The sequence below is a fragment of the Brachyistius frenatus genome, unplaced genomic scaffold (genome assembly GCF_029030835.1).
Source record: "Brachyistius frenatus isolate BFR_SWC_R1_liver_20210118 unplaced genomic scaffold, ASM2903083v1 Contig_28, whole genome shotgun sequence".
Lineage (NCBI taxonomy): Eukaryota > Metazoa > Chordata > Actinopteri > Embiotocidae > Brachyistius > Brachyistius frenatus.
This window is the reverse complement of record NW_027210627.1, coordinates 4,082,501-4,108,280: the sequence shown is the minus strand read 5'-3', so window position 1 is coordinate 4,108,280 and position 25,780 is coordinate 4,082,501. Positions and strand designations below refer to the sequence as shown.

General features: G+C 41.3%; 1 protein-coding gene across 1 annotated transcript in view; it reads left to right on the top strand.

Annotated features, from left to right (window-relative positions):
• Positions 1-446: 446 nt before the first annotated feature.
• Positions 447-25,780, top strand: part of LOC138621115 (neuropilin-2-like) — a 91,382-nt gene continuing 66,048 nt past the window's right edge. Inside the window, exons 1-3 of the mRNA XM_069698929.1 lie at positions 447-1,487; positions 12,981-13,161; positions 25,223-25,404. Coding sequence (XP_069555030.1) covers positions 1,412-1,487; positions 12,981-13,161; positions 25,223-25,404 — 439 coding nt within the window. The 5' untranslated portion in view covers positions 447-1,411. The remainder of the gene's footprint in view (positions 1,488-12,980; positions 13,162-25,222; positions 25,405-25,780) is intronic.

The following is a 25,780-nucleotide window of genomic DNA, read 5'->3' as shown; positions in this document are numbered from 1 at the left end:
CCGTTCAAAAGCTCATAAAGCTGTGCTGTGGACCTCTTTTCTTCCTCTGTTTTCTGCCTTTCGTATATCAACCCTCCTCCATTCTCACGAAATGGAGGAAGTAAAAAAAAAAATATGGCAAAAGAAAGTGTGGAGAGATACTGTAGAAAGAGAAGGAGTGGATGAAAATGTGGAAAAGGTAGAAATAAATTTGGTAAAAATGAGAGAAAGGGAGACAGTTGATATATAGAAGGGTAAGTGATGGCCGGGCAAAAAAAAAAAAAAAAAAAAGAGAGTGAGAGAGAGAGAAAGAGAGAGAGAGGGGGGGAGTGAGAGGGAGATGAAACTACTCTTTAATCAGCGAGGGGCTATATGGAGGCGGGCCGAGGTGCCTACTGTAATCCGATACACGCGCACGCGCACGCCGTGCAAGCACACGGAGACAGGGGACTGAGTGAGCAGTCCTGCTCGCTGCCACAAACCCGGCGGAGATCGGAGTGGAAGGAGCGCACTGCACGAGCCTGCCGGGAGAGGGAACGAGAGAGAGAGAGAGAGAGAGAGAGAGAGAGAGCGTGAAGGAAAGGGGGAGAGCGCGAACACAGAAGAGCGTGTTTTCCTGACGAACCGCACAGTTTCGTAGGAGGACAGAGGAGAGGCAACCACGTTTATTTTTCTCCTGACTAGTTTTACGCACGCAAACCGGAGCTCCATCCTCCAGGAGATCTTGTTTCATCTTTGGCACAAGAAGGGACTGTTGTTCGGACAGAATATTAAGAGGGAAGTCCATGGGGAAACACTTTGTGCTTTTACAAAGAAAACGCGACCCTCGTAAACAGAGACAGAGAAAAAGATTTGAGGATATTCTATCGATCCGAGAAGGAAAGACACGTGTTACTTTTTTTTTTTTTTTCCTCCTTTTTCATCAGACTTAAAGCTTGTCTGCACCTGTTTCTGGTGGTCCTTTTCATTTACAATCAGTGATTTCTAGTTTATTTGAAATTTATGATTTTGTCTGTCAGCTGTGTTGACAAGGACTATATTCCCACGCGCGTTTTGACTGACAGAGGGACTCCGAGGTGCCGACTGTGCGCACCGCAATGGATTTCGCGGCTTTAAAAGTACATTTAGAGTACAAATTACGCTGATTTTTAGATCCCCCTGCACTGATCGCACCGGCTGGTTTCAACGAGAGAATAAGCAGTGTCAAACACTGACACAACTCGTACGAACTGTGCATCAGAACCAGCGTGATATTCTTGGAGAGCCCGGTGAACGCAATCTGGCATTTGGGATTTTGGGCTGTAGTTTGTGTTTGTGAGAAATAGAGAACTGTGGAAAAGGGCAGGACAGGACTTTGGACTGCAGATAAACCGAATAAAACCACTCTAGAGGAGAAAAAAAGAGACTTTTTCTACACGTCGGAGGGAAAAAGATGGATTTATTCACATGGTTCTGTGGATGTATACTGGCTTTTCTTTTGCCTTCAGCAGTAAAAACAGACGAAGGGGGTAAGTTTGACACTTTTTCTGCCCGCTCAAACACAAGTGTCACATTAGGTGTTAGGTGGAAATTAACCGCTTCTCTGAAGGAGCAAGAGAGAGAGAATTTCCCCCGTCCAGCTCACCAATACAGTCTAACAAACACAGCAGATATTTGTTTGTTTTTTTCACTGAGAGAAAGTAATGTTTTCCTGTTAATTTTAAATGAATATAAAATAATCCAAAAACAAAATGTATTACACATTGTGTGACTGCTGGGGCTACCTCAGTCTCATTTCCCTTGCAAGTAATGCGTTGAAGTGCTGAGGGACATTGATTAGTTTAGTTTGATCACAATTAGGAGGGAGAGCAGTGCAGAATGGTGTTGTATTAACTCCACAAAGCTGACCCAGCTCGCTCGGCCGACCTCGGTCACAGATGCGGAAAGGTAAAATGTGTAAAAGTGAGAAAAACAACATGTTGACGAAATCGTTTATTTCTATCGAAGAAACAAGATTTTACAGTTAAAGTATGATCACTACAAGCTATGTTCTCATTGTTCCTCTTCACTGCTGGTTTCACTCCGTACGAACTCAGATGTTTGAATGTTGGTTTAGAATCGATATTGATCGTGTTGCCTTGAAAAACATCTTGTGGATTTTAATCTGCAGCTGAATCAATGACCGATCACAGGGGAGATGGTAAATGACGAAAAATAAAATATAATTTTTCTATAATATTCCTGTCTGGACGAATGTTAGTGTCAGTGGTCTGTAGGGTAGCTTCAATAGGGTTTATTACTGACCTTATCGCGCTCCTCATCGCGTAATGTGCCACTCTGATGCAGCCTTGCAATATTCCTCGAAATAGTTTCTACTGAAAGACTGGCAGTAGACATTTGGCTGCTTTGACTGCATGGCTGTCGTTTTAAATAATACTGCCAGTTGTGCGGAGAGGTGGTGGCGGCGGCGAATGTGACCGGGCTACTGTCTCCGTCTGACGGAGGTTAGGTCCGGCGCTCAGTGGTCCGATTCCACTGCCTTTCCAACGACTTAAGCGACGGACGTCCGTCGCTCCCTAAATCTGTGTGCGACGGTATTTGCAGCTGTATAACCTCCAACAGTAGTTTGTCTTTGTCACAAGCTCTGAGCTTTACTCTTTATTGAAAGTAGAAGAGACAAATCAAGCGTTCAAATTGATTTAAGTAGGTTTTTGTGTGGTTCCAAACAATCTTTACGCGCAAACCGAAAAGTGAGTTTGATGCACAGGAAATCTTTTAATTCTGTTTAGTTAAAACAAAACCTACCCGACACCAGGCCAAGGAGATACTAATTGCTGCTATGCCACAGGCGTGCGTTTATAAAGAAGTTAAAACGTCTAGCCGACGACATCTAATCAGGACTAGCTGTTTTATAAGCTAAATGGGCCTGAAAATCTCAAAACATAACATTTTCTGGTGATGTTTTATTGCAAAAATAGACTTATTGTCTGCTTTCAAAGAGATTGACAAGCTAAACCAGGTGCGTGACGACCACATTTTCACCACATAATGATCCTTTCTTATGGTTTCTCATTGCTCTATATATGCAAAAGACTTGAGAGTCATTTTCAATCTCTCCTTAAAGTCCACTTTCTGCTTTGAGATACATTTCTATGTGTGCTACATTGTCAAAAGAGGGAAATGAAAAAGGATCGCTGTGGAGAAACTGGTTGCATTCTCGGTTTTATTGATTTAGGAGAGCTCTTATTCAGGAGGGCTTTTGCAGATCTCATGACTTGGATTGAGTTGCCCGTCTGCCAAATGTTGTTTTGGAGAGCCACAGTGTAGAGAACACAGTGGAGGCATTCTTTACATCACATTAACTTCTGCTGTGAGAAACTCTGTGCAACAGAATGAACCTCTGGATATTTCTACATTTAATGAAATCTGAAAGTCTGTTTTGGCCACGATGAAGAGATGTTGCCTCGACATGTTTAGATTTTTACAAATAATTAGTAACTGTGACTATTTGATTATCATATTTACATTCAGCACCAAAGCAGGAAGTACTGAGTGAGGGTGTTATAGCATAGAAATCATTTACATGGGAACTGTGGCATTCAGGGTAGATGAGTGAAGTGTTTGACTTTGATAACATTGATTAGTTTTTTTTGTTCTATTTCCTGCTGGCAATCATTATTGTTTTTTTTTTTTTAACCATTTAAACCAATCTTCTTTTTTTTTTTACCCTTCAGTACAAATGACCTAAAAATATCCTCACTACTATAAAACAGTAAAGCCTAATATGTCATTTGGAAGGCCCCCACAAACCGCATATTTTGACCTGTTTTATTAGGAGACATGTAGATATTCTGATATTTTTTGAAAGCAGAATATCTGCTGACGATATGTGAAACTTCATTTTTCTGGGGACTCCCTCAAGCTCCCCTCGAGATCTCCCCACTGGTTCACACTGGAGCACACATTCACAGCAGTGGGCTATGCAGAACGAAGCTTCCTCAGCAGTAAACTTTTATAGATGCCTCTGCTCTGTTGTCTCCAGAGATGAGCAAGGAAAGCAGAGTGAGGCGAAGAAGTGTATATATAGCGAGAGACAGGAGGGATGGAAGTACAGAGGGAGGAAGTGACAGAGACAGAAAAGAGGCAGAGGAAAGCTGCGAGAAGAAGTGAACGAAACGGAAGAATGATTTTTTTAGCCTCGCTGTTTGATCCTGTTTCTTCATTCCGTTTGATCACAGCTGTGCCTGGAAGGGAGATAAACGGACATAATTGGCCACTCAAGACCAGCTGTCTGCCTCTATAGTGTCTCTGCAGAAATATGCTGGATGATGTAGAGCGTAAGAAGTTCTGTAACAGTGGGGAGAATTGCCCACAGGTATGCATTAAGGACTGGTTTAGGGAACGTTTTTGAGTGCTTCAACCAACTCAGAGTGATTAAAGTCTGAAGCAGAGGGGCTGAATTTTGGGTAAAGAAATCCACAACTCCATCTTAATATGGAAGTAAATAAGTCTGACATAGTTTTAAGTTCAATTCTGCAAATGACTACACATCAGTTCTGTTTTCCTTTGTTGTTTGGTCATTGTACTGCAGGATCAAAAGGCTTCTGCTTCTACATAACTTTATGTACACTATGTGTCACGAGTGTGACTTGGTTATTTTCTAGCCTGAAGCTTCAGCTGCGCATCTAACATAATGAAGTACTGTGTTGCCCCACGGGGTCTGCTTGTTTAATTAGATTTTACATCGGTGTGGGTCATGATGCTTTGCAAGTGTCAGTTGGCCATCAATAAAACAATTCCTCCATGACATTTGTAACGGAGTTGGCCCACAAACCCACAAACCATGTCATTCTATGTATTCACATTAGAAAAAGATCAGTTTTTACTTTGATATATTACAGATGTTCTAGAAATATGATTTTACCTGTATTTGTTCCTTCCATTGTTGAGTTTTAAGGATATTTAAATCATGCACACTGTAGGAAGATTGTGTCAAATTTACACATTTAAAAAGGGTTAGTAAATAATGTTTAGTATAAACAGAAAGATATATTGCAGCTTGCTATGAAAGGAAAGGGCCATTACGTTAGAATCATTTTCTTAATGTCTGTCTGTGTATTTCTTATAATTTCTTGTAATTTTCTTTGATTGCTTCTTGGTCCCATTTGACCTGCTCTTTATTACCACTGCATTGTCTGATGTGTTGAATTTATACGGAGCGGAGGAAGTTGTAATATAAAGTCTATTTAGGATGCTTTACAAACATCATTTGTGAACTTTCCTCCCTGCAAAGCACACTGATGCAATGAAGCAATAAAAAGAGAAAGAGAGAGATGGAGAGCAAGACAAAGAGATGGATCGAGCGAGGAATAGTGAGCGTTTGGGAGTGCAAAAGTGGGAGGGAGAGGGAGAGAGTATTACAGGGCATTAGTGAAATAAGAGGAAAGCAGCAGAGTGTGAAGCAGTAGTTGAGTGGAGCCACCTGCAGTAAACCAACCCAGATTTATTCCCCTTCTCTGTCATGCACAGGAGGCTTTCTTGCCAAGGTGTATTATTTCATAAACGTATTGATTATGATACACTGAAGGTGAAACATTGAATTTTTGATTTAATGATCCCGATAAGAATCAAATTACATGACAATTAAAGGGGTGCTTTGACTTTAAATAGCACAAACCATTTTCTTCCAATTCTGAAGTGACTTGAGTCAAATTGAAAAGTTTTAATACTACTTTCCTTAAATATATTCAATGAACTCTTGGCAAATATATTCAATGACCTCATTGAATATATTTAAGGAAAGTAGTAAACTCAAATTAAAAAAAAAAAAATTGACTGTGATTATTAGACTTGCAGGTAAATCATTTTAAGTGACAACTGATTATGCTGATCTTTGCCAGGTGACACTTTCCTGGAGACTTTCTTCAAAACTGATTTCACTTTAATTATCCTGCAGTTAGCAGGTGTTTTCCACCTGGTGTCAGGATTAAGAGTTATCTTTATTCATCTACTGATTCAGACTGTTGTGGTTTCTTTCTTTCTTTTGAATTCTCATGTAAATAAATCTATTTATCAATCAAATAAATAAATAAAAAGATTCATGGGAATCAAATATTAGTGTTTCAATCATTATAATAATGATTGCCTATAGCAACGCAGAGGGCTGCTCCACTAATATCAACAACCTAGTTTATAATGACCGAATAAGCATTAGGCCAATTAACCTTTGGCACAGTCTCCCTGTGTCTCTCTCTCCTCTGTAAAAGGGAAAGGACAATTAGTGGGTCCAGCAGGATGTTCTAATTACAGTTATCATGTCGTTAGTAAACTGTTCGTATTCTAGTGTCTTCATTGGCCATTGGTAATGACTGGAGTAATTAGAGAGGATGGGGAGATCAGCGTTTTTGCGAGCGTGTGTTCTTCTGTTTGTACACTCGCAAAGAACAAATGTCCTCAGAGGGAAGCGGGGATCATGGGAATCCTTCAAATGAGGATATTTGCCTGTCCTCACTTCTTTTTAAAACCTTCACACAGAATAAATGTTTGTGTGTGTGCTGGCTCAGCCCTCTGCGTCCTCAGAAGTCCCTCCAGAGCGGTGCGGTGCAAGGCTACAGGTTGTTTTCCTTTTTCTTTCTCCCTTCACGCTGAATCATCCTGTTGTTTCCCCCCCTTTTCATGGGGCTTCAGCTCTTCTTTAATAGCGCACACTGTCTCGTTCTCCACACCTCCCTCTGTTAGTGTTTTCCCGTACCCCGATTAAGAAACCTCCCTCACCTTCTTCTCGGCCCGCTTCGCCACGGTGGGAAAATCTCTTTACTGTCTCAACCACTCATTGTTTTCTTCTCATTCTGCCCCCTCTCTCTGACTCTGTCAATCTGTTTTCTCTTTCTTCTTCGAAACCCATTCACATGACTTGTTTGAGTGACTCATTCATGCACATCTTAAAAGACTGACGCATACGATTCAGTAGGCTTCTTCTGCCTATGTTTTCAATAGCTTAAAGGAATACAGCAGCTTTATTGTCCATTGATCAACACAAATTCCTCACCTAATCAACCCTTCAGTACTTTAGGGTAACTGATAACAGGCTCCATTCATAAAGATTTTGTTGAAGTCAGCAGTTTTATCATGCAACACTTTTTATACTAAAATCCAACAATGTGGCAAAGATGAGCTGCATTTAACAGTAGGCCACATTGTTTTTATCCTTTTTTGATAGCTTGTTTCCATGTTGTGTGTAACATTTCTTAAGATAAGTCTCCAAATAAAACTTGTCTAGATGATTTTTAGGGTGCCAGGAATACACCATTAGACATGTTTATTTAACCGTTATTTTTGTAGAGCAGATTGAATTATCTGCAGGTTTAATACCACACTAGCTCCCATGTTCAGTTGCTTGATTAATGATTAACTTGAAAATTAGTGCATAAATACAGGGTCACCACAGAGGCCCTTTAAAGGCCATTGTGGTTTTAGTTAATAGTGTAAGACTGTCCCTCCAAGTGCTCCCAAATGACATGTGTTTATGTAGAAGCAGGAGCATCCCGTCAGGTGACAAACATCGTGTGTAGGGAGGCAATCAGAGTGGCGTTGACCTCTGCCTGAGTTGAAAAGCTTGTTCCTATGTTGGTACTTTTTATGTCTCACACACTCAGCTTTATTTTTTATGAGTCATCTTCTCTTTTCTCTTTCCATCGCTCTTTTTTCTCTCTCAGATCCTTTGTAGTCGTCCACCATCTCTCTATTTTACACAGATACAAACACGCTCACTCAGTCTGTAGTTTTCCACTGTGTCTTAATACAGGGCACCTGGAAAACACAGCTCCACCTTTGTGTGTGTGTGTGTGTGTGTGTGTGTGTGTGTGTGTGTGTGTGTGTGTGTGTGTGTGTGTGTGTGTGTGTGTGTGTGTGTGTGTGTGTGTGTGTGTGTGTGTGTATGTGTGTGTGTGTGTGTGTGTGTGTGTGTGTGTGTGTGTGTGTGTGTGTGTGTGTGTGTGTGTGTGTGTGTGTGTGTGTGTGTGTGTGTGTGTGTGTGTGTGTGTGTGTGTGTGTGTGTTGTATTTTCTGTCCAGCGAGCTTTTCTGAGCTGCTGACTTTCTCCTTTCAGATGATGAGAGACAGATGTTCTGGCATTACTCTCCCTTTCTGACTTTCATCCTGCTCTGCCTTTTTCTTTCTCCCTTCCACTCGTCTCTCCGTCCGTTCCTGAAGGTTGCCCAGGTTTCGCTGACTGAAAGCACCTTAGTTTGGATCCAAACGATACATTTCAGTTTGTTACATTCAGTGTTTCTCATATTCCCAGAGCCACACAAAAGGTTTTTGTTTTTTTTACTACAAATGCATCTGTATTTTCCACCATTTAAGGAAACAATGCCTGAAGCCTTTTGTGAGTGCTCCATGATGCTTGAACCAAACCACTCCACTGCATGCATTACAAATAGTCAAGAAATGCATAGAAATCAATGGGGAAATTAGCATTTTCCCCCTCAGGCTTTGATGCAGTTGGTCAGAATATATTGATTGTTAAATTCAGGCACCTGTTTCCCACAAGGCCACAGTAATGAGAAAACAAAACTCACTGTGCTGTTTGGAGTATTTGTGACCAGTGTTGGTTGATGATAAGTTGATAGCCCCCCCCCCTCTTAATATGCTTTCTGGTCAGCTGGGTGAGACACATTTTCTCACTTTCATGCACAAACACTTCCTAAACCATTAATGCTTTCATCATGGAGGTCAGGCCAGTGGAAATAAATGCAGACTCCAACATATTTGCAAAAGTTCTTGCAGACTTGCAAATCGATTGCTGCAGCCTGAAAAGTGTCTGTTTTGAGTCAAATCAGACTCCCTCGGGAGGGAAATGAATCTGTAATAGAGCTTAGAAACAAGGTCAGAACATTTGCATTTGGGGCCAACAAACAAGGATCTAGTTCAATTGTGCAAAGCAGCTTCATGCAGAAGTGTGTTTGCAAATGTTTGGGACTGTGGAAAGCTTTTATTACGCGTTTCTGTATGGGTGCATCTGTGTGTGTGTGTGTGTGTGTGTGTGTGTGTGTGTGTGTGTGTGTGTGTGTGTGTGTGTGTGTGTGTGTGTGTGTGTGTGTGTGTGTGTGTGTGTGTGTGTGTGTGTGTGTGTGTGTGTTGAGGTTTGCGCATGTGGAGAAAAGTTGCTGAATAGGTGTTATCAGGATGCAATACCAAATGTGGCGGAGAACCATTAATACTGCAGTGACCTGTCTTATATCCCTGCTTGACTGCTTAGCACCGTTTACTGCTGCTTATCGTGTGTGTGTGTGTGTGTGTGTGTGTGTGTGTGTGTGTGTGTGTGTGTGTGTGTGTGTGTGTGTGTGTGTGTGTGTGTGTGTCTGTGTGTGTGGTCTGAATTCAGTAATGTCTAAGCCATAAATGGGATAAGTGATGTTCAGCGGTTTGTGCGTGCACATTTGTTGTGAATATGTGGTCTAGATACAGCCTCTCCCTGAAGATCACACATGCTGATGTGGTCGAAAGAAAAGTATTTTGCAAAAATTGGGGTCAAGAGGAGGGAGGTGTTTGTGTGAGAGACGGACACACCGAAACAAAGAGTATGGTGATGGTTTGATGTTGTGCTTTTTGTCTTATAAAAGTACCCGCTCATCACTTTAGACAGAGTCCAGTACGATGCCATACTGGATGGACTGCAGCTGCTTGGAGCGGGCTTGGCTATGATGAAGCAAAAGTTAAAGGACAGCTAAAGGATGATTCTGTCTTTTACCTGTTTGGTAATTCTTGACATGAACTCAAGTTTATTGCCCGACTCAGCATCTCCTCTGTTGTGACTCACGCGCATTGACGTTCCTTCCCAGCATGCATTGTGGAATACAAATTAGCACTGCTATAGATTAAGGTTTGGACGCTGTTTCTCCTCTTTCTTGTTTTCAAACTTAAAGATAGCATTTATCTTTCCTTCCTATATACCGGCTTTTCACTGCAGGGACTTGACATTACAATGTGTGTCTATATATGTATGTACAATCTCAAAGTCACGTTATTTGGCACCTCATGCAGGGGGATGTCATCCATGCACTTTTCGCGTTGACTCGTGTCACTTCCTGCCCTGTTTGGGTGCGATAATCGGCGAACGACTTTCTGCATGTGTGCATGTTTGGAGATGAATAGACTCTTAAAGTAGAGCAGACACAATACTTCTTGCACGCACAGCGCCTGCCTCACTATCACACCGGCCTTATTCATCAGACTCTTGGAGGTGCTGTCTTTATCGGCTGTGTGCCAGAGGTGAGAGGGAGAGAGAGAGGGCAGTTTGACTGAGCCAAAATATTTGAGGAAAAAAAAAAAATGGATGAACAGACTGAGAAAAGCTCCTAAGGTAGATTTTATTGAGCTGTATGGTTGCAAAGGTGCTCATGTTATTGTGTCCACCCACTCTCTATCCACCAGTCATTTGGTTGTAGCTGGAAGTGAGTTGAATTTGAAGCCAAGGATAAAGTAATGTAGTCCTCGACTGGCATAGACAGGATAAACCTCTACCTGTACCGGAGTCAATTCATGGGATGGAACCTAATGGAGTCGCAATTTCCCTCACACATTTCATAATATGTATTATAATCCCCAAGAAATAGGTTATTATCGGTTAGATTTCTACGTCAACCCTTGATTTTGCGTCACCTCTCCTCAAGTTTTTGTTAGATATGTTTAGCTAAGCGCTGTGCTAAAAGTGGTGTTTGGCTGATGCCGCTGTGAGATTCCAGAGTGGTTAAACACTAATCCAGGTGGTGTTGAGATGAAATGCATCTGGCTGGGTTACATAGCCCCTGTAACTCTACTCCTGTATTACTGTATATCACCAGGGAGATTGGAAACAGAAAGGAGTGAGATAAACAGAACTAGTTGGCTCACAGCACGAGGGACGAGGGACGAGGGAGAAAGGCAGACAGGAGACAGCGAGATACAAACTGGTGATCTCTAATTGTTTGCAGACAGAGTGAGGTAGACACCAGATATAGATGCCAAAGTGTCAATCACGTTGTCTGCTGAGTGCTGAAATCTGACCTCCACTTGAATCTCCCCTTGCTGACTCCTAAATGTATGATATGCATCAGACTGTGTGCTTGCATATTTTGGAGTCATGGTACAAAAAAAAGTGTGATTTTAAATGGGCATGTTTGTTTGACCATGACTTTGAATTCGTTTTGAAGCTGGTGTCTGATAAAGTGTTTATGCTGCGCCTGCGTGTGTTCATGTTTGCATGTGTGACTGCTCTCAGAGTAGGTTTACAGTAGCCAGTCTATTAATAGCGTTAAAACATGCTGTATTCTGCTGAGTAGTTTGACTTGGCTATGTCACCCCTCTCAGCACAGTGGCAATAAATAAAACGTCATAGCGCGGCAGGCGAGACCAATAAGTTACGTGACCCCTTCACACATATTTTCCTCCCTTTTTTAAAAATCTTTTGAGCCAGGTTTCTGGAGGCATATTTAGCCATGATTGAAAGTATAATACCGACCGTCAGGAGCTTGATGGTGAATTTGTTTTCCTTTTCTCTCAAAAACAGGAAATTATCTTTGGGATTGCTTACCGGCCAAGTGTTTATCAAGCAGCCGGAAATCACAGATGCTGTTTATTAGAATAACCTGGTTCACTGTGGTCATAATCTTTTCCAAAATATTTGCAGAAAATCAAACATTCTTTGTTGGAGATAGACAAAGTTGCTTGAATACAGTAGTAATTTTAAAATACGAGTCTTATTTAAAGCAGCGCACTTATTATGAATTTTCTCTCATAGTTAATCTTTCTGCAAGTGCTGGAAGCCATAGTGTTACTTATATTACATATTGTATTAAATTGTTGAAGGGATTTTGTAAAACTGTTAAGTTAGCAAACTAAGAACCTCTGTACTTGAATCTTTTCTGGCTTTTTCTGGCTTAAACTGTGCAGTGCTTGGACTTCACAAAGGTTGTATTAATCATGTGTCCACCATTATGGTTGAACTTAAGTTTTACACAATGAAGAAGTTCAGCTCACTTTGACAGCGGCACAGTCCATCAAACAGGGCGGACAGTGCTTTGCACAATAGATGCTATAGATATCATACAGTAGAATTGTGTGTTATGTTGTTGGGTGTTATAGACACGTATGAGTTACCCATTTAAGTCTGCCGTCCTGAATGAGTGGTATTGTTTGTGACAGGGCACAGACTTATGACTGCTGACAAGTGGATCCGCTCTGTGACAGTAACTGTGGCATCTGGAAGGCTGTGTGTGTGTGTGTGTGTGTGTGTGTGTGTGTGTGTGTGTGTGTGTGTGTGTGTGTGTGTGTGTGTGTGTGTGTGTGTGTGTGTGTGTGTGTGTGTGTGTGTGTGTGTGTGTGTGTGTGTGTGTGTGTGTGTGTATTCCTGGACCAGAATTAAGTCTTTGTGCATCGTGATGCTGCGTTGACCTTTGACACCTCACATACAGAGACACTGACACACTTTTTTGTTTCTCATATCCTGTCTTTGAAAACACAACTCTTATCTGCGCTTACACTGTGAAATCATGCATGTTCAACAAATACATTTTAAATTCATTTGAATGAGTTTGTACGTCTTCGGTTTGATGGGCATGATGATACTAGACTTATCCGCTGCTGTAGTATAGTTCCAGATTGTTATAGTAGGTTTATCTGAATAGTCTTTCTTCATTGGTGTTTTGCTTTCGAAATGAAATATTCTTTGTCTGTCAATATAAATCTATTTCTTCACCAATATCACATCTACTCTCCTATGCTCCCATTTTGTTTGTCTGTTGGCTGTTTTATCACATTTGAAAACCCTAATCAATAACTTTATTCCAATTTGTGAACCTGTGTATTAACCTATGTAAAAATATTAAGTAAACACATCAGTTTTAGCAAAGTTTGAACACGTTTAGTACTTGAATAGATAGAGTTCTTTAATACACAAGGTAATATAGGGGACCAAAGTCCCTAAAAGTGAACATGCTACTGCTTCTACTTGACCTTTCTTCCTTATCGCTCTTCTCATCCAGCATCTGAGCCATGTGGCGGATATTTAGACGCCAGCGATGCCGGCTACATCACCACCCCTGGCTACCCGCTGGAGTATCCACCTCACCAGAACTGTCGCTGGGTCATCACAGCCCCAGAGCCTTCACAACGCATCGTCCTCAACTTCAACCCGCACTTTGAAATAGAGAAGCTGGACTGCAGGTAAGGGCAACATGCATGCATGACATGGTTAAAAGAGCAAGCGAGGAAAAAGGTGGATTAAAGATTTTAAGTTGCGTGAAAAATTGAAACTAAGAAAAGATTCACTCACTGTCTCCCTCAAGTTTGTGTCTCCACCAGCCTGCCTCTGTAAGAGTCGTTGGGCGTATCTGGTGAACTTCAGCCCACTCTCCTCCTGTTTCTCTGGCTTTAGCTATCCCATAATAATCACTTTGGGACCACCCTCGGTCCCCTGTCTCTAATTATCAAAGTCTAATTACAACACATTTACTGTTCCAGCACGGTTTTCACACTTTGGAAGAATTAACACAGATTAGAGGATTTGGTGTCCATCAATGTTTTGGGCTGTTTGGCTTCGGTTGCTCGAGAGGCTCACAGAGATGCAGCATGAAATAAAAATATAGCAAGCAGAAGTAAAGACAGACTGAGAGACAAATGTGCATGCTGGGATGTTATGGAAAAATGCTGCAACTGTGGTATGCGATAGCAGGCAAAAAGTTCAGGCAATTATATGCAAATGTAACGTTTTAAAAGCCATATGGAAAGTTTGTGTATGAGAAAAACACACAAACATATGAATATTTTATGTGATATTTTTCCCATACAATACCCTTTGAAACCTTCTATCATGTGCTTTACAAGAAACTACAAGCTGTTTCTCATCTCGCGTCAAGGGTGAACGCATCCCACACAGTAGAGGAGAGACCTTTCGGGACACTGTGAGCGTAAAAGGCTACAAACCCACTGGCACAGGCAGAAATACAGACAAGCACACACACACACACACACACACACACACACACACACACACACACACACACACACACACACACACACACACACACACACACACACACACACACACACACACACACACACACACACACACCTCTATTTTCCAACCTCTCCTGTTATGTCTCTTTTCTGGTGCTTTCCCTATCCAGCTATTAACATTTCAGCCGTATCAATTATAGATAGGTAAATTTCCCCACTCAGATGTACCAAAATCATTCAGACATTTCTTTGTTGGAATTGAAGCATCAATATTTCACCGGCTGCCTGTTTGTTGAAAGGCTGAAAGGTTGAAAAGGCCCGCTGTGCTTTGCTCTGTTTTGCTTTTTCTTTCGCACTGTGCTGTATAAATGAAAAACATACTTCTCCGTCTGTCTCCCCGTCCTTGTCATTTTTACAGTTTTACTCCACATTCAGTTGGATAGGCTACATTAGACGCTTTTTCTTTCTGTCTAAATTTGTTCTCTGCTTCTCAGCTGCTACCACCTCTTCTGCCCCCTTCCCTTTTGAATTTCTGACATCCATTTAAAGTCCAGTCATTTCCCAGGAGGAGGAAATACAAGAAACAACAGGCTCTGATTTATTTATTATGGTGCAAGCTTACAGTATACTGTATATGCACAGTGTATATGTCGTCTTAGGCTATCTTTTGTGGTGTGTCTAAATATTTTCTTAGTTTCAGTTCGCTCACAGTAATCACAAGTAGCATTTTCTGAAAAGTCATCATCCAAACACAGCAGTAAGAGTGAGACATCTGCAGTGTTGGTGGTAAAATCTCAAGGTTAATAGGCTGTTATTTACAAGTGCCCTACCGTGCAGAGCTATTTAGGTTCACAGGCGCCTGATGGCCTGAGTGTGAGTCTGTGTTTGTGTGTGTTTGTATGTGAATGTGTGTGTTTGTGTGTGCAACGGTAGGCTGAAATTGAGCCGTTAGGTTCAAAGGGCAAAGAGGCCAAGGAGAAGAAGCTGAGGGTGTGTGTGTGTGTGTGTGTGTGTGTGTGTGTGTGTGTGTGTGTGTGTGTGTGTGTGTGTGTGTGTGTGTGTGTGTGTGTGTGTGTGTGTGTGTGTGTGTGTGTGTGTGTGTGTGTCTGTTTGGGGAGGGAGGGGGACTTATGTGGTTACCCAGTGATTGTCAGCAACAACCCCGAGACACACTCAGCAGTGTTTCTTTTCTCTGTATGTCGAATGTCTTTGTCATTTAATATTGTCATAGGGACATTATCCAAATGTTTATATACTAAGGCAGAATATACCTTAGAGAAACAGAATGCTGCTCTTTATCTTCAGTTTATAGATTACACACACACACACACACACACACACACACACACACACACACACACACACACACACACACACACACACACACACACACACACACACACACACACAATAGGCTAAATTGCACTGTTGTGAATCTGCATGTTCAGACACAAATTGTTGTATTATGTCCGTACAATGAAGCAGTCTAATCTATTATGGTCCTGATTACAATTTGAGACGGGAATCTGGAATCTATAATGCATCACATTTTGTCAAGCACCCTGTTGGCTGTGCAGTCAAAATTGATGAAGTGGTAGTCAGAAAAAAAGAGAGATATTTTCATTAAGATTCATATACAGCAGAAATGTAAGTGCTGGGAAACAGCTGAGGAGACTCAGAGAGATTAACAAGAACACTGACGGATCAAAAAAGAGCTTCTGCTCCTGCTAAGATAACTGTACCGCTGGCCAATCATGACTCAACATGACTTCCTTTTTTCTGTCACATGACAGTCACCGTGGTGCCACAACAATCCATCATAAGTGTCGGATTTCTTTTGTAAACCTGCTGTCATGCCTGTGTGTGTTTGATGGAAAATCCTGAATGTGTCTTAACCACATGATAGACTGGTACACACACAGAGAACACTGTGTCACTATGTGTGCCTTCTTCATTCATCTATTGTATATGATAAATTATATTTAATACCAGGGGCTTATGTTTGGTGTCACTTGTATTAAACGCACATTGTAGGGTTTGTAGGAATTGTGCAGGAAATACAAACGTGTGTATCGTTGTTACAAAATGGTAAAGCCAGCTGTCCTGGAAGACGGCGAGACGCAATATTGTTTGAACATGTGTCTCTCCTGGAAGATATTGACAGTGTTGGACACACAAAAAGGGATGAAAAATAGTTATGTAATGAATGAAAAAAACTACGAGAAGAAGTTCAAACACAGGGTATTTTCTCTCCTCGTCACATGGCATAAAGTGGGTGTGAGTGTTGGACGGTCAGTCTCAGAAAGATACAGAAATGGTCCGACTCTACCTGAGTTTCCCTGAGTTGGGAAATCACGCTCATTTGCTTTCTTGTGAAGATTATAATTAATGCCACATTATGTGTGCATTAAATATGAAGCTTCAGCCAGGATAGCTTTACTTAAAGAATGTGACGTCCTGGAGTCTCCGAATGCAAAAAAAAAAGCTTATTTCCCAAAATGTCAGACTATCACTTCAGCAATGCAAATTACAGTAAAACGAATTCAGCAACAAGTCCAGTTCTCTAACAGTTTTTTAGATGTTGTTCTTTTGTCATGGTGCTTTTCACTGAACTGAAAAGCCAGAATTGCTCATTTTTGTACTGGTATAATAGAGGTGCAGCACTTTTCTTGAATGAAGCGGCTTCCTCTTCTGAGATTGTGAAGGTCAAAGTAGAGCTACACAAACATTTTCCTGAAAGTTTACAGTACGTAGCCTTTGGAGGTGGCGGTTAGGTGTTCTCCTTCATATTTTCCTCTTAGCTCACTGCACTGCTCTGTCTCTGAGAGCAAGATCTCTATTTGGAGTGTTTGGAAAGAACACACACACACACACACACACACACACACACACACAGAGTGACACACATACTCTCTCAAACACACACACTGCCGCTTAGGGAAAAAGTGCAGCGTCAGGGTCCGTTGAGGGCAGGCTCAAATCATCCTGACAGCTACCTCCTCTCCCTCTCCCTCGCTCTCCTCTCCTCTTTCCTCCTGGCTCCTTCCCCGTTCTCGTCCCTCTATTCATCCCTCTCTCCCCCTCCATCCCCAACCACCACTGCCCAGTGGACCCCATCTATCATCTTTCATCTGCTCTTGCAACTTCATCAGTGCCACCTTCTTTCTCCCCACCCCGCCCCACCTCGTTCTTCATCACCGCTCTGCTCCGTCCGGTCTCATCTTGTTCAACCTCCTGTCTCTGCTTCCATCTCATTCCTCTTCTTCTTCCCTTCCCTACCCTCCTTCTCCTCTGCTCGTCCTCTTCCCTGTGCCATGTGCCAGTCTTTTAGATGCCAGATCATTAATCAGCATTGCATATCAGAAAACGACAGCCAGCCAAATGCCACACTCCCCCACTCTTCTCTCTTCCTCTTATTTTCTCATCTTCCTCATCCCTTCTATCCATCTACTCTTCTCTTTATCATTTACTTTTCCTCATCCAATATTTGTCCTCATCCTCTTGTACCTGTGTCTATCCTTCACTTAAATCTTAAGTCTTCTATGTCTGCCTCTTTCTCCACCCTCTTTACTCCACCTTTAACTCAGTTCATACTCAAGTCAGATGCTATAATATTGAAATGAGAAACAAACACACACCATATTAGGATTGCATGAGCTTGCATAAAGAGAGGAAGTAGAAGGTGAAAACATATTTGGGCTCTCAAATAAACTCATACTGTGTAAGCACAACGGGGAGACAGTCACGTAGGCCTTTTCATGGCTGCATGGCTCACACAGTAAGTGTGGAGTAAAGCAGTGAATTAAGAAGTGATTTATATGACAGAGAAGCTGCAGTCAACGATAATGGTTTCCCTAATGATTTAGACCTTGTCTTTGTACTCTGCCTCAATCAATCATTTAACTTCATGCGAGTCTCTCTTCTCTTCTCTTCTCTTCTCTTCTCTTCTCTTCTCTTCTCTTCTCTTCTCTTCTCTTCTCTTCTCTTCTCTTCTCTTCTCTTCTCTTTTCTTCTCTTCTCTTCTCTTCTCTTCTCTTCTCTTCTCTTCTCTTCTCTTCTCTTCTCTTCTCTTCTCTTCTCTTCTCTTCTCTTCTCTTCTCTTCTCTTCTCTTCTCTTCTCTTCTCTTCTCTTCTCTTCTCTTCTCTTCTCTTCTCTTCTCTTCTCTTCTCCTTCCCTTCCCTTCCCTTCCCTTCTGGGCATCCAGTGTAATTTAAGCCAGGTATCCAACATGAACATTGTTAAAACAGACAGTACCTGGAAACTAGATGGTGATGGAGATGTAGGAATAGTTTATAACATACACCCTTATTGACACACCTGACTGGCAGCCAGAAGTCCCGGGGACACGACCAAGAAAAGAGTAGAGGGTAGAGTGATGTGATGTGACACTGGCCTCAGGGCAGAACAGCAGAGAGAGAAAGGTGAAGGCAGAGATGAAAATATTACATGACAGAGGAAGGAAGAGAGAGGAACAGCACGTGGATGGACAGTGGCTGTTCAATTACCAGCTGTGGGCATTTAGCAGCTGCCTGCATGTTCGAATTGACATCACAGTGACTCGAGCAGCAGGAGAGTCATACGTCCAAACAAGCAACTCAAAGCTATAGGACAGTACAAAGCTGCAGAGAGAGAAGGAAAGAGAACTCCTCGGAACGCAAATGTGTAGTGCAGCACATAGTTTCAGGTTTATTTACCTACTTTTGATCAATCATAATTCCTCACCAGACAAACTTTCTGGCAGTGACGACACCAGATGCCTACAAAGCAATGGGACCGTGCTGTTACCTCCTACAGCAGGGATAACGGTAGATAACAGAGATGTTTTGTTGTTAGGAAATGTGTGATCATTTATTCATCACTAAGCTATACAAATAACCATCAACAGTAGCTGCTGTACATTAAGGCAATCAACAAAACAAACTAATTAAAATGTATCAGAAACTATAGTCTTTCTTACATTTTTTGTTTTAGATAGTCCCTATGAAAATTGGAATCGTCAAAAACAAGACGAGTCAAAGGAAGAAGTAGCAACGATTTAAAGTGTTGAGCTTTGGATGCAGATTATTCTTTCACAAACAAGAGAAAGGGCCTTGAGTGCGCAACCAGTGCAAAACTAATAAACTAGCACTTCAACCCAAGTGGAAGGTTAGATTAAGTTGCCCTCCACTATTCAAGAGACGCGGTAATACAGGGAAAGAAATTTGAAGATTTGTTAAGCTCCAAGGTGGTGATTTTAGGAAATCCACTCTCGCACAGAAGCACCTTCAGGTAGCGCAGGTAATAATGATAATAACAGTGTTCTGATCTATAGACACTCCCCGGAGGCTGGAGGGTCTGCCTGATCAATGTCTGTTACTGTAATAACTGTATGTGTGTGTGTGTGTGTGTGTGTGTGTGTGTGTGTGTGTGTGTGTGTGTGTGTGTGTGTGTGTGTGTGTGTGTGTGTGTGTGTGTGTGTGTGTGTGTGTGTGTGTGTGTGTGTGTGAGAGAGAGAGAGAGAGAGAGAGAGTCAGTGAAGGACTGATCCTGATCAATGTGTGTTAAAGCCATAATGAGGAATCGATTGGTTGTCCTGGAGACTACTGCTGGACACACACACACACACACACACACACACACACACACACACACACACACACACACACACACACACACACACACACACACACACACACACACACACACACACACACACACACACACACACACACACACACACACACACACACACACACATACACACTGTCTGACTGTCGGCAGTAATAGCCCTATTACTTGATATCAGTGAAGTCAGTCATCCTCCTCACTCTCGATTTACTGCTTCAGTGACAGACTCACTGCTGCTGCTTTAAGTCGACACAGGTATATGAATATACTATATAAACACAGTGCTGCTGTGTGGGTCATACACTTTGTACCCCACAAATTAAAATGCATTACAACATTGCTCCCCATGGTCTTATCCACTCTAATTACAGTGTTAGAGTGTAATGGATTTATTATAAATATTTGTATCACTGGGTACCAATGACCCGTACGTTTTCTTAATCGTGTGTGCTGCGAACATTTTTCATTAAAGAAGGTACAATGACTATAAGGACTATAAGGGCCAAATGATGCGTTTAATAACGCCTTAATCTAAAGGTCTGTTTTTTATTTTAGAAGGTGAATGTCCGGATGTTCAATCATAAGAGTAAGAAGTAGAAACTTGAAAGAAAAATCATTACCAACTGCTGAATTACAGCTTGTCATGACTTACAGAAATGATGAGTGTTGCAAGAAGCATCTGTAAACAGAAGATGACTTGGCTAAAACCACCTTTTAAACAGGGGCTTTTCATTTCATTAAGCTGGGAGAAGCATCAGCAAGAACACAGTAACTATAAATAAAACTTAACCGATGTTAAAAATGTGAAAGACAACAGACATGGATAGTAAACTAAACATTCTGAATTTAAACTTGGACGAATTCACAATTCATGACATAATCAAGCTTTAAAAGACTTATTCTCTGTGTTTCTTTCAGCCATGAAAACACTGTCACACTTAAATGCATGTCTGGCCTGGTTTCAGCTCTTTTTATTGTGTGTCTGTGACTGCATGTGTGTGTGTGCTGTGCAGACGCTCTGTCTACTCCTAAGGGCACCCGTGATGTTTGAAAGAAATGTGCAGGTGTAAGAAGACAGCTCCCGACATAAACAGAGAGGGAGAGAGAGAATGTGTGAAAGGCAATTAAGAAGAAGGAAGGGTGGAAGTTCATCTGTATCCAAACCTTTTTTCTTGGTTCCCGTCAGGCATGGCTTTGGAGAGCTTTCTCGCTCCTAAACACTCCTACCCCCGAAACACAAACAAACACAGACACATAAATCTCTCAAAATGTCAAATGTTAAGAGTCAGTTTTAAGTCTACTTCCACAACTCAGTCTGAACTTACGATCCATGAATGTTTGTCCTTGTTTAGAGCTGTAACCCTCCTGTATTACATGTTTTGGAACAAACATTTGCTTTTTCATGATTTCCTTCATGTAAGCGAAGAAAGAAAGAAAAAAAATCTCCCTCGGTAACAAATGAATTTCAGGGAAAAGTGTGGGAGAAACAAATTCTGAGTTGTTGTCATTCCCTACAGCAAGTCTCAGAAAATCACTGATTGGCTCCAGTGAAATATATTGGGGGAGAGGAGAGGAGAGGAGAGGAAAGGAGAGGAGAGGAGGGGAGAGGAGGGGAGAGGAGGGGAGGAGAGATGATGATGGGATTAAACAGTTTGTTAGAGGCTGTGTACCTCCTACACATAGACAGATTGGAAACCTTAAACCCTTCTATGGATCCATGTGCATGGCTACAGGCTTTGTATGTGCGTCAGACAGCGTGTGTGTGTGTGTGTGTGTGTGTGTGTGTGTGTGTGTGTGTGTGTGTGTGTGTGTGTGTGTGTGTGTGTGTGTGTGTGTGTGTGTGTGTGTGTGTGTGTGTGTGTGTGTGTGTGTGTGTGTGTCTTGTGTGCTGACTTGTGTACTGTATGTCTTTTCTGCTTTCTGCTAAAAGCACAAAGCTGCAGAGAGTGAGGGAGGGATGAGGGGACACCTGTCTCTGTCTGTCAAAGGTGGAGAGCTGGCAGAGTGAATGCAGTGTCATGTTCTCTCTCCGACCGCATCCACAGTGTGCCAGCTAAATTTGAAAGCTCCTCCTCCTCCTTGTTCTGGCCGTGTTCCTACACCTGAAAACATGGCTTTTCCTAAAAAAAAAATGGATCACTTTGGAAAATGACAGTCAAGTTTTTTTGTGAGGACGAGGAAAACTGGGCTTTGGGAAAGATTTACCATCTGTCTATATTGCTCATTCCCTCTTTTCTTATTAGCACTGCTAATGAAGTGGAGTTAAAATTTATAATATTCTTCCTCTCTCATCTCTGCTTCCGCTGTCTTACCCACACACTGTCTCTGGTTATGTGCCTGACAAAGCTACAGAGGGAGAGGGGACAGATAGAGAGAGAGACAAAAAAGGAGGAAGACAAAGAAGATACAAAAAAATAAAAAGTTGAAAAGTGAAACACTGACAAATGATTAGGGTAGGAGTGGGCCAGAAAAGGAAAGAAAAAGAGATTTTGTCTGGATACGAGTAGCTGTTAAACAAAGTTGTCATTGCAAGAAAGAGGAGGAGGAAACTGTCGCCGCAATGAGGCGTTCTCTTGGGAAAATATGACAGGAACTATGACACGTACGCACACACACTCACACGCGCGCACATCCACATGCACAGATGCACTCACACATGCTCACGGTGCAGTGACAGCTTGCGTCATAACTGTGGTGTTAGTTCCACACAAAACATGATGGGAGAGTAGGAGGTGTGTGACCCTCATTATGTTGGGCGGTTGCTCACCTGTCAAACTCCACACACACACACACACACACACACACACACACACACACACACACACACACACACACACACACACACACACACACACACACACACACACACACACACACACACACACACACACACACACACAGAGATGCTGACAAACTGAGACTCAGAAATGACTGCATGGACAGAAGAGCCAGACCTAAAACACACCTTTGTATGTCTTAACACAGCTAATCTGTATACATGGCAGCCTTTCATAAAGCTATCAGTGTTTCTAAGACTTGTATTCACTTCTGTTGTCTGTGGTTTTATTGCTAGAGGTATAAAAGACACACACATACACACACACACACACACACACACACACACACACACACACACACACACACACACACACACACACACACACACACACACACACACACACACACACACACACGCATACATGCACATAAAGACACACATTTGATCCTATAACTCTGACACTATGCCATGATAAAAAAAAATGTAACAGCATAAAATATCCACCACTGATTTAATCTTAATCTTTCGCCATGTCAGTTTATATCAATTTACATAAAAACTAATTCTGGTCATATTCAAGGCATTTCCCTCCAATCCAAGAGTGAAAGACGAGTCCCAAACAGGCCAAACCACTAACCCGAGGGGGTTTATCTTCAGTTAAAATTCGGCTCTTGTTTATAAGGTAAGGGGATGGAAATTAATAAACTCCTCCGGTGACAAAACCAGCGTGGGTTTTGGCTCCTGTGTTCGGGAATGATAGCAGGCATAACTGTGAATGCATGCTAACAAATAGTGAAAAGATTAACACCCCTTATATATTCATTTATCTTTAATGTGTTTGCACCATAGCAACAAATCACCATGTGCTTTACTTTTATTATCCAGTGGCACATGATACCTTCATCTGTTGAGTCACTGTGGGGCCTTCTGTCGCTTACGTCACTACACCTCTGAAACTGAACAGAAAATGCAAGATCCTCAGGAGGATAAAACATGTTCATTTGATAACTTTAGAGAACTATGGAAAGCTTAATGCTGACGCAATTAATTTGGCTCACCATCAATGTTGTCAGAAGTGATTATTATGATGAATATACATGTACAAAAAGAGTCTAGCAAATGTTTTTGCTTTGTTTAAATCCCAATCCCAATTTATGTCCTCCTTTAAGACAAGTTGGATGAGAAATTTCTTTGCAGGAAGCTATTTTAAAAGCAGGCAGGTGTGTCCTCGGTATTCAGACACAGAGGCAACGCTCCTGCTGTGGGTCCGGACATAGGCCATAACATTTGTGGTCCGAAAACATGAAAGAAACAGGAATGAAAATAGATTTGAAGCCAGTACCTTCCTTTTATAGAGGGAGACTATTCCCAGCGCCTTTACTGCTGATGTCTACTTAATATATGGGTAATATAGGAGATAAATTTGATTGTAGAGTGCATCTTTCATGGCTTTCATGTACAAAAAGTGCAGTACCCTTCTGTTCGACAACAATGTCTTTCCTATATGGAACTACTTGGACACAAAACTATACAGTAAATAAGTAGCAGCACTTAATATGATAATACAGAGAAACCATCATTTTAGTTGTTTTTATTTTTATTGGAGATGATTATTATATACATTTAACATTGGTACATAAAAGCAATCTGAATTTTCAAATTTTTTTTTTCTTACAAAAACAAGATTAGAGCAGCACAGAAGAACAAACTATTTTGTGGAATTTACACGCAATAATGGAGTTTATCATATTTACTTTCTCCATTTCTTTACAGTTATGATTCACCACACTATAATTGTATAATAAAATCTAACATTTTTACAAGTCAAAAGGGATCAAGAAAATGCTGAAGCGACCTAAATCTGTTCCAAAAAGTGGAAAATGTGAGTTTTCTCTTCAGATTGAAGGCAGACAAGTCGAGTTACAAACATTATTGAATTAAATCGGAGCAGGATTTAAACTGCAGTCATTTGTTCCACATTAATTCATTCCTCGCATCAAAGAGTGTCAGGTTCATTCATAGTTCAAACTCTTGCCTTTGACCCTGGTGAAACAGAAACCAGAATACATGTGAGGTAGATTTTCTTATTTGTGTAGCTCAAAAGAAAAATACCAGCCATCATTCAGTTTTCATTTCTGTTTAGCTGCCACTTTTAAAAATCCAGAAACTGATATCTGTTGCTTTAAAAATCATCACACTCATAAATCTGTTTTGCGAGTGGGGATACATAACTGCAGATTGCTGAACATGTGACGCCACTGTTTCCCTCTGTGAGCTGAACGAGAGCAGTTCATTCTACATTCACATTTTTCCTTTGTTTGTATTATAATATAGTTATAATCCCTAAAATGGTGCTCTGTGGACCACGAAGCCCACAGCAGTCGGACTGCATAATCACTTGGTTACAGTGAAGTTTTAGAATTTCAAACTGGTTTCTTTTTTCTATTTTGCTTCATGCAAGTGCCTATTTTCATTTTGCACCATATGTGAACTGCTGGCATCCTCAGCTGCATCTATTTAAATTGCAATGCATGTGCAGGAGTGCCTCCAGCCATGTAAAGATGCAAACAGTCTGCTTATTGCTTCCTTTTTAATGGCAAATTTGATGTGATGCCTGCCAAATGAAAGAACTAATAAACAGAAAAAAAGACTAATAACATCAGAGTCAGAAGATTTAACAATTTTCTCTTCCTCAAATTAAAGTCTTCTCTCCCCTTCTCTACGAAGCGCCTCATTAGTATATTAATTTAACATCTTTAGAGTAATGTTGCATTTTACAAATCTCCAGAAAGCAATACAATGGCATTAAAATTCAGCTCAATCTTGTTCCACAATGCTTTCAAGAAAAGAGTTATCTGTAAACAATTGTTTGTCTTTTGCAGGTATGACTATGTAGAGATCCACGATGGGAACTCTGAGTCAGCGGACCTGCTGGGGAAGCACTGCAGCAACATCGCCCCTGCACCAATCATATCATCAGGCCCTTCACTCCACATCAAGTTTGTGTCAGACTATGCCCACCAGGGGGCGGGGTTCTCGCTGCGTTATGAAATCTTCAAAACTGGTAAGTGGATATTGATGTTGCCGGCTTTTTCAGTTTTTACTTGCAATCGGTTCTTAAAAAAAAATTCCAGTACTTTGTATCGAAGTTCACAGAGAGATCAGACAAGACAAGAGATAAGTTTAAAACTGGAAAAAATATCTGTGATACAAAATATTGTATATTCTTTTTGGTGGTCCATTCATAAAAGCATTTTGAGGTCCAAATATTCTCACCATTTTTATTTTAGGCTTTCAGAGAGAGTTGACATCGATGCAGACTCAACTGTTGAACATTGTGATGACATCATCAGATTTTAAAACCCTTAAGCCAACAGGACACCTCAGTATATGACACTGTTGCTTGCCTGAAAAGTCTATCAAGTGAATGTGTCACTCAC